Below are 9,697 nucleotides of genomic sequence, written 5' to 3'. Positions count from 1 at the left end.
GTCCGACTGGACGCGCCGCTCGCGCACGGGGTCGCTGCCGCTGCCGGATCTGCTTCAGGAGCCGCGTCCGAAGCTCCACATGCGGTCCCACATGGCGACTGGCGGCGGAAGGGGCTCGCCGGCGGCGAGAAATGTGAGAAGGGGAGTGGTGAATTGCGGAGCTCGGCGGCGGCGGAGGATAGGGTTTCAACCCGAAAACGCGTCGCGAACCCGTAGATATACTGGTCGGGGCAGGCAGTTTGCGGGCCGCGGTAAATACTTTTACGGGCCGGGCGAGCATGCGGGCTCTGTTCTGGCCGGAAAATTGGGCCGAGCCCGTATACTCGCTGGAATTTTACGGGTTTGCGGATTTTGCAGGGTCTACTAGAATTGCTTTTAGTATGTCTCAAAATACCATTGTGTCGAATAGTCTCCAAACAAGCAGGCATACTGTAAGAGCATCTACAACCGCAATACTTAAAATTTGGCACCCAAATGTCCATGGACACACGCCGGGACACGTTCGCGAACAGTGACAGGACAACACATAAAAAGTTTATTCCACAACCATAAACACCATTTTGACATCATCACTCCATATTATTACATGCAACTTAAAACCTAATGTAAGCGGATCTCGGCCGGCTCCGCCGTGGCCATGTCCTGCGGCCGGCTACGCCCTTCGAAGTGTTGGTCTGGTTGCAAGTGAGGTAGAGTAGGACATGGGACACGGACGGGCTCATTCTCAAGGCGCCACCGTCTCCCATATCCTACTTTTTCACATCAGAGTCCGTGACATTCACCGTGCCGGTGAATGTGAGATCGATAATGAATCCGTCATGGGAAGAGTTGACGACGTCCACAAGGACGATGCCGTTTAGGACCAGGTGTGAGATCCGATTGTAGATGCTCTAAAGGCATCTCCACCGCTATCCACTAATGAAACTGACACACTATGCGTCCGTGCACCCACGTCCATAGACTAGATACGTGGTCCGGTCTTCTTTCAAAACATCCAGCTCTATTACTTTAAAAAGATGGCAATCTTCCGTCAAATGGCTGAACAACCTTTGCTAAAATCAGCGCCAAATACCAATAGAGCCAAATAGACCCAAATTAGTTTGATTATTTTGTTGCTCCACCAAACAATTCTTCCCCCAAATTGATGTTTGTACCTAGAAACCTTCTGCCAAATACGTGAATGCCTTCATGTTAATCATGTTTAGCTAGCTAGCTACATTCCGTCCCAAAAACAAGCTAGCTAGGCAGTTTCTATTTGACGCTTCAGGTGTCCGTTATAGTTATTGTGCTTTTCGCAAACGGGCGCTTGAAGCGCACCCCCTCCGTTGGCAAGCTCGGCCCATGTATGTTCTGTTTATTCTTTTTTTTTGCGGGGGGTATGTTCTGTTTATTCTGTAAAACCAAAAAAGGTGTGTTACTTGAGTCAAACTCGTGTTCACTTCCTTCATCACCAACGACATCAACCACTACACCATTGAACAACTAGTTATTTATAATTTGTTTTTATTTGTTCTCTTCAGTCGTGGGAATCCTCTTCCCAAACCAGTTTTTTTCCGGTTCGTGGTCATTTCTGGGGCGGTTTTATATGGGTTTTCTTTTTTCTTCTCTTTTTGTTATTTTTTAATGCGTGTTTTTTCTAAAATTGATGGTTTTTTCTATTATTCTGTTTTTTCTAAAAAAATTGATAAACTTTTTAAAAATTTATGATTTTTTGTAATCAATGAACTTCTTTTAAAATTCGTGAACTTTTTTCAAATTCAATACAGTTTTTCTACTTCGAAGAACATTTTTTTCAAATATGATGAACTATTTTTGTAATTCGATGAACGTTTTTCAAAGTCGATGATTTTTTGTCAATTTCAATGAACATTTTATCAAATTCGACAAAAAAACAAGTTTGATGAAGTTTTTTTCAAAAACGATGACCTTTTTCAAACCCAATAATTTTTTTCCAAATCCAATGATTTTTTCAAATTTGTGAGCTTTTTTTCAAATCTGATGAACTTTTTTTCAAAGTTCATAAAAAATCATCAAATTTGAAAAAAAAATGTTCATCAATTTGAGAAGAGTTCACGAATTTGAAAAAAATCATCAAATAAGGAAGAAAAAACAGGAAAAAAAGTAAAAAGGAAAGAAGAAACAAGAAAGTAAGGGAAAAGATGTAAACTATCAGATTCACCTAAGTTGCCGAGTGGTTAGCACAGTGTAACATGAAACAGGAGGTCATTGGTTTAATTCTCCCTGTGCGCGGCATTTTCCCTTATTTTCCTTTTGGGTGCGCCCCATTTTTGGGCCGGCCAAGAGCGCGGCAACGTGGGCGCCGGAACCCCTAGTTGGCGCCAAAGACGCTGACTAGGAGCTCCCGGCTAGCTAGCTTGTGCCCTTGCATCAAATTGTTGAGTTATACTCCCTCCGTTCTTAAATATTTATCTTTTTAGAGATTTTAAATGGACTACCACATAAAGATGTATGCAGACTTATTTTAGAGTGTAGATTCACTCATTTTATTTTGTATGTAGTCACTTGTTGAAATCTTTAGAAAGACAAATATTTAGAAACAGAGGGAGTAGATGGGCTTTGGCCCATATAGAAAATAATTTCTAATTTCTCTCTAAGGCCCATGTAGGTGAGACCTAGCTTGTTGCTTTCCAACGACATTGTATCTTTCCACTATGTACTTTCTTTCTCGTTGCTTAAGGGCGTTTGCTTGTAATTCTGACCGGTTGATGGCTTTGTTAATTAAACGTTGGGCTAGGCTCAGGCCTTATCTCGAGCTGGGTTGATGCATTTTCTCTAAAAAATAAAGCTCTCTATCAAACGATCCATTTTCTTTTGCCTCTGGCACTGCCAGCCCACAACTCTCGCCGCATGATGCGTGTGGGTTGTCCCCAGAGGAGACTTAACGGTGCACTAGGTAAATTAAAAGCCACTGCCCAAATGGCATCTGTTGCGGCCTTAGTCTGGCGTACTAGAGGGTATGATTTGTTCATCCCATACTTCTCGTTCATGTGCTAGCTTTATATCCTCTATTCATAGATATTTTGGTTCTATAATACATCCGTGCACACATGTTTAGATATCGGTATGAGCTGCATACTGTGAATGCCATGTTTACTGCTTCCTCGTAGATTAGATTAATAAAAATGTGCTAATATATTCATCATAAACACCATGCTAATTCATTATAATCGCACTCTCCTTCTGCCAAATAGCATCGGTCCTCTGCCATTGTGCGTGGATTGCTTCCAGTTTGCGAAAAAAAACAGATATTCAGACAAGTCGACGGACCAATGGGCTACCCGATCGGATATGAAAAACTGTGTCCAAACATTTCGGTCCATATACTGCGGACAGTTTTAAGGGTTTTTTTTAGGGTGACAGTTTGAGGGTTCGTGTTAAAGATGCCCTCCTAATAAGCTACACAAAGAACGCTGCTCGTAATGCTCTCTATCGAGCGATCCATTTTCTTTTGCCATTGTATCTTTCTACTCTGTATTTTCTTTTGCCATTGTATCTTTCTACTTTGTATTTTCTTTCTCATTGTCTAAGGGCCGGGCGTCTGCTTGTAATCCTGACCGGTCAATGGCTTTGTTAATTAAACATCAAGATAAGTTTAAGCCTTACCTCGAGCTGGGTTGATGCTTTTTCTCTAGAAAAACAAAAGCTCTCTATCGAACGATCCATTTTCTTTTGCCTCTGCCACCGCCAGCCTGCAAGTCTCGCCGCGTGATGCGTGTGGGTTGTCCCCGGAGTAGACTTGACGGTGCAAAATCTAAGTTAAAAGACACTACGCAAATGGCGTAGGCTTTAATTTTGTTTAACCTAGTGGATAGTTTTTCTTGGCGATTATCGTAGATGCCACCAGACATGTGAATGCGATGTGTTGTCCGAATTTTCTACCTGTTCAACGTAGGGGTTGCAGACGTTGCATGCATACCAGTACAGTATACTATGGGCTCGCTCCTGGACTGGAGCTGGAGCAGGTGCAACCTTTCCGCTTGTTTTTTTTTCTTTTGCGCCGCGCCGCACCGTTCTGGGCCGCGGGCGAAATGCTGTTCACATGGACCTCGTGTCCAAGTTGGCCGGGTTGATTGATTGTTCGCAAAAGAAAAAAAAACTAAACTAAACCGGAATAAACAAAGAACCCATTAAACAAAGACACTGACGAAGCGCCGCGGAAGAAGCAACCCGTGTCCGGAAGAAACGAGGAGCAAGTTGAGTGAGGGCACACCTGAAGCCCAGAATGGCCCAGGTTGTGTTTTATTTTTCTAATAAAACTGGATATATAAAAGTACCTTGCTAGACCGAAAATGAGCAATGGAGGCCGGGCTCCAGGGAGGCCGGTTTTAAAATACTATATTTTTCACAGCGCAACAAAAATCCTAAAAAAATATACATATAGAAGTACATGTATAGTATGTTTGAAAACAATTCATGACAATATACTTTCATACGTGTCATAGACAAAAAAGACAAATACGTACATGAAAATGGGCCAATTTTTTCTGTTGGCCGTGATTTTTGTGTGTGGCTTGAAAATCATAATGGTTTTGAATGAAAAATAACAGATCAGTCACAAATATGTATAAGTTTCCAATTAATTTTTTACGATAAAGGGTTTTCCCCCGCGTTATATATAAAGCAGACGACCGATACATCCATTTTGTTGGGGCCATAGCACAGCAGAGCCCAAAAGGAAAAACAAGAAGAAAAAAGAAGAGAAATAAATGCCGACACCGGCAGATCAACGGCGAAAGGAAGCCTAGCAACCGCTGCACCCTCCGAAGAAGTGCCACCACGCTCCCAGCATCCCGAAGCACCGTGCACCAAGCAACACCTTCAAGAAAGGATGAGACATCGTCGCCGTTGTTGCCCGAACAAGTTCTAGGGTTTCCCCCGGTACACGAGGGATAGTGGGGAAGGGATACACCCGACACCCCTCAGGAAGGGCGGATGGCGCCTACATGCGTCACCGCGTCGGTGCCGGACAAACCGACAGGGATTTCTCCCGATCCACGACCACCACCACCACCTCAGGCATTTCGACATGCATCACCCCAACATCCGCCCATCAGCGTGTGCCACCACGATTACCGGGCAACCCTCGCCGCCTCACTGGAGCTGCCAACACGAGACATGTTGGGGTGATGTACAAGATGTCGCCGGACTTGAACCAAACTTGGGGAAAAGAGTGGGGAGTCAACGATCTAAACACCGGTCAAAACCGCCCCAAATTTGGACATATTAGCTTCAAACCACTCAAGGGAGTAATTTCTACGGAAATTGCTTTTGGAGGCCGAGCTCCATGAAGGCCTTCAAACGCAAATTCAAAATTCATGAAAATTCTTATTTTTACATTTCAATTTTTTTTGAAAACAAATACCGAGATAGACGAAGGCATAATGCACAAGTGTGTATATTTTCAGGACAAAAAACGTTGAAACGAGGGCTGTGCAAAAAAGACAAATCTGAGACTTTTTAACACATTATATTATTCATTCGTCTAGACCATGAATTTGTCTTTTTTGTATAGGTCGCAGTTCAACGTATTTCATTCTGAAATTTTACACACATACGCCTCATATCCTTGTTTACTTGCACAATTTTTTTCAGATTTTTTTAAACCAAGATTTATCGATTTTTGAATTTTTGATTTTTTCAAAAACTGAGCCTCCATGGAGGCCGAGATCCAAAACGTCATTCTCGTAATTTATATGGTTTTATAGAAGTGAGGGTAAAAATTGACTTCCAGGGCACACATCTCCATTAGGGTGAATTATGGGTGATTTATAGCACTTCTTTCTATTTTATATAGATTTCAAAATGTTTGATTCAATTTCAAGTGAATGCTTGGGGTGTTTTTTTTCAAGGACTTTCTTATGTTGGGCTAGAAAAAGTCCCTAGCAAACCAAACAGGGTGGAACTTTTTGCTAAAAGTCCTTAGAAGCACCTTATTAAGAGTCTTTTTTAAACAGTCCTAAAGACTAGAAAAAGTCATAAGACTAGAGAACCAAACACGGAAACACCACCTGGGTCCTTTGGACGAAATGCAAGCCAAAATCACAGAGATTCCGGTGTGGACTAGAAAATTTCGAAACTGAAGTTCAGAGAGCCATGCCACACAGGCCGTCGTGTCGTGTACTGACCCGAAGTTGCTGGCATGTCTTTCCAGAACCACTTCACGTCTGTCCAGGCCGACAGCATGAATAGTTGCAGATTGAGTAGGAACTTATGCGGCGGGCATCAATTATTAATGATGCGAGGATCTTAGTTTCTGAAGACGAACGGTATTTGAATATCGTTAGGCTGAGCTGGACTCGACCCTCGCGATTAAAATGAGGACCTCGTACCAAACCACCAATTTTCCCCCATTATAATCAGCTCCCAACCCTAACTTTTGCCCGTTTACAATGGTTCGTTCGCTCGACGGATGCATAAACAACAAGAGGAGCTGTTTCGAACTAACGATCGTTAAGGTCCATATATAAACTGCTCCGATTAGGTAACCGGTGCATACAATTTGCCCCTGCCACGAGTGAACAATACGATTACTCGTATCATCATGAACCAATTTTGTAGTCAGATGACTTTTTTTTGTGTAGTCGGATGACTAGGACGGCAGTGTTATCTCCTGCCCATCAGGGATCAAGTTCTAAACTTGATATTAGTACTCGTGTTTTTTTCTATGCGTCAATAGCGACTTTGTCAATCTTAAATGATGTTCTCAATCTCTTAGAGGTGCTCATAGAAATAAAGTATGTGTGTGTGCGTTCATAAAAATGAGTGTATGTGCGTAGATATAAGCGTGTGCGTCTATACTTCGTTAAAGAAAACTGGTACATGTAAGTATCTATCTGGCTTGACGACACGGTACGAGCGGCTGGATTGACTAATTCGTGGAGCCAAACAAGCCGACTTCGGAATACGGGCGCAGAGTAGGCGCGCCGGGTCGTCGTCGCGAAAACGATGCAGCCGCGCACGCGCTGGTACAGTACGCGCACCGGCCGGTGGCGAGTTGACCTGGCGCCATGCCGTTGCCGTCGCCAACCGGCACTGCACGGGATGCTTCTCCTTGCCACTCGCGCGAGAGTCAGCTCGCTCCTGGCGGCGAGTTGGCCATTTTTCTATCGGCCGACGCGCGCGACGTCGACCACGCTCCGCCCAGTCGCCCACCGCGCACTACAAACCCGCAGCCCGCCTCGCCTCGCGCTCGCTTCCTTGGATCACTCGCCACCTCCACGCCCCAGCCTGACGCCCCCTGCCATCCTCCTCCCCGTTTCAACGCCTCCTCCTACTATTTCTTAACTCGCTCCGGCCGGTCGGAGCGACCCATCCATCTCCATCCATCCCTCGGCAATGGACAAGGCGTTGGCGGGCATGGCGGACGCGCCGGGGGCGGCGCCGCCGCCGTACGTCAGCCCGTCGGCGGCGTTCCCCATCGCGATCGTCATCGCCATCGGCTTCATGGTCACCTCCGTCATCCTCGTCAGCTACTACCTGCTCGTCGTCCGCTGCTGGCTCCGCGCCAGCGGCGCCAGCCTGCTCCCGCGCACCCGCCGCGACGAGCTCGTGGACCGCGTCTCCGCCGTCTTCTTCACCGACCACGACGCCGACCAGCTGCCCGGCGGCGTCGACCCGGAGGTCGTCGCCGCGCTCCCCGTCGTCAGGTGCCGGCCGGCCGGGAAGGCGGTCGAGTGCGCCGTGTGCCTGTCCGAGTTCGCGCCCGGGGAGCGGCTCAAGATGCTGCCGGCCTGCTCCCACGCCTTCCACATCGACTGCATCGACACCTGGCTCCACCACAACGTCAGCTGCCCGCTCTGCCGGACCGAGGTCACCGCCGCCGCGGGCAAGGCCTGCTGCGACGACCACGACGCGCTCGCCGCCCGCGACAGGCGCATCGACGCGGGCCCCTCGGGGCCGGGGGGCTCCTGCCGGTTTCCCACTCCCAAGCAGGGCGTCGCCGTGCAGGAGCCCATCAGGCGGTCCATGTCCATGGACTTCCTGCCGGGCGACCGCGGACGGAAGCCGCGGAAGGAGGCCGAGCTGCCGAGCCACGCCGACGTGGCCGGCAGCAGCAGCAGCGTGGCCGCCACCCCCGCCGGCGTGGGCGAGACGAGCGGGCGGTTCCGGCGGCTCATGTCGTCGTTCGGGCTCGGGCGGAGCTCGCGGAGCACGGTGCTGCCCATCCACCTCGACCCATGAACCCATCATGGCACACACGATCTCGAGCGGCCGGTTCGTACGTGATCGACGCTTTTGTGGTTGATTAAACTCCCCGCTTGCCTGCCTGCCTAATGTAGCTGAGGATGGATGTACGGATTACTGTTCTGTGTTCATGCAAGCAATGTACAGCCCGTGGTAGGAGACTGCTAGTAGTTTTTGGATGAATTCCGCCATCATTCCATTGATTTGTTCCTGCAATCCACTAGCTCATGTGTGTCCATGCATCTTTCGTAGTGCTCGATCCATGGCACGTAATCAGCGGCTGCTGGCTAGCTAGTTGCTGCACCATGCATGCAATGCAATGCATACGGGCAAATTCGGACCAGACGTCAAGCAAGTGTAACAACACTGCCATTAGCAAGCCGTTTCCACAGAGTTCCTCCCGTCGGTGTGCACCGTGCATTCACGGGCACATTTCGGATGAGACGTCAAGCGCGTAGCAACATCGATCGCGCAGCAAATCAAATCACCCGTGACAAAAGCTGAGATGGCTCACAATGAAAAGAGAAGAAAAGAAAAGGCGCGCCTGCCAGTTCCAGGCGAGGCCATGGATATTGCTGGCTCCATTATCCTTGCTCCGTCTCCCTCACGGCCTGATTTGATTTGGATCGGACATGACACAAAGACATCTTCTGCCTGGCTTTGGAACCACGCCTGGACGGTGGGCAAGCGATACGATGCACACCAGGTCACCGATCGCCTTGCAGGTCAGCGTCACAAGGGTAGGCTGTCTAACCCACATGACACATCACCGCTAGTAGCTTTTGCCCATGAAGCAACAATTTCTTTTGCTCAAGTAAAGTATCCATCTGTCAACATACTTACATAAGCCACGCATCCATCACCACCACTAATCCTACTCCCCTTGGCTTCCTCTCTTCTTAGATAAGCCGGGGTACTTGCTTTAATGGTTAAGCAATTGGGTCTGTCTCGGACACATCTAGATGTGACACTGATGTTCACTCTGTTTGTGATCTATTTTTTTGTTCTAGTTTTTATTTTTATTTTTTATTACTACACTATATATTTGTGGAAGTTTAGATGTGACATGCTTAAAAAACATCTAGACGTGAATTAGACAAACTGTAAGCAATTGGTCAGATGGCGGCATGGAGGCTTCACCGGGACCACACGCAGAGCGACACATGTAACCAACCCTCTCCTCTCCGGTTCTCCATGGCCATCGTTAGCATATGTATATGTGCCACTAGGATGCATAGACTATCTCTTCGCACATGATCGATCAACCTTCGTTCTTGGTTCGTCGTCCGCATGCATGTGAGGTTTGCAGCGTTGACCTTGTGAAATTGCGCCTGTAACGGCCAATCGAGCCGCGTACACACACACAAACTAACAAAGAGAGAGACAGCGAGAGAGAGAGAGAGAGAGTATATATAGAATTGCGTGTGCAGATCAACCGCTGACAATAACAAGCTAGCTAGGCCCGTCGTCGTCGCATCTACGCATGTGGATC

The 9,697-nt window shown here is 47.4% G+C and overlaps 1 protein-coding gene across 1 annotated transcript; it reads left to right on the top strand.

Annotated features, from left to right (window-relative positions):
* The first annotated feature begins 6,991 nt into the window (after window positions 1-6,991).
* On the top strand, window positions 6,992-8,402 carry LOC125554284 (RING-H2 finger protein ATL1-like). Its single transcript, XM_048717859.1, has one exon. The coding sequence runs from the start codon at window positions 7,357-7,359 to the stop codon at window positions 8,200-8,202; it is 846 nt and encodes a 281-aa protein (XP_048573816.1). The 5' UTR covers window positions 6,992-7,356; the 3' UTR covers window positions 8,203-8,402.
* The last annotated feature ends 1,295 nt before the right edge of the window (window positions 8,403-9,697 follow it).

The sequence above is a fragment of the Triticum urartu genome, chromosome 4, assembly GCF_003073215.2.
Source record: "Triticum urartu cultivar G1812 chromosome 4, Tu2.1, whole genome shotgun sequence".
Classification (NCBI taxonomy): domain Eukaryota; kingdom Viridiplantae; phylum Streptophyta; class Magnoliopsida; order Poales; family Poaceae; genus Triticum; species Triticum urartu.
Note: the sequence above shows the minus strand (reverse complement) of the source record. Positions and strands in the feature narration are given on the sequence as shown.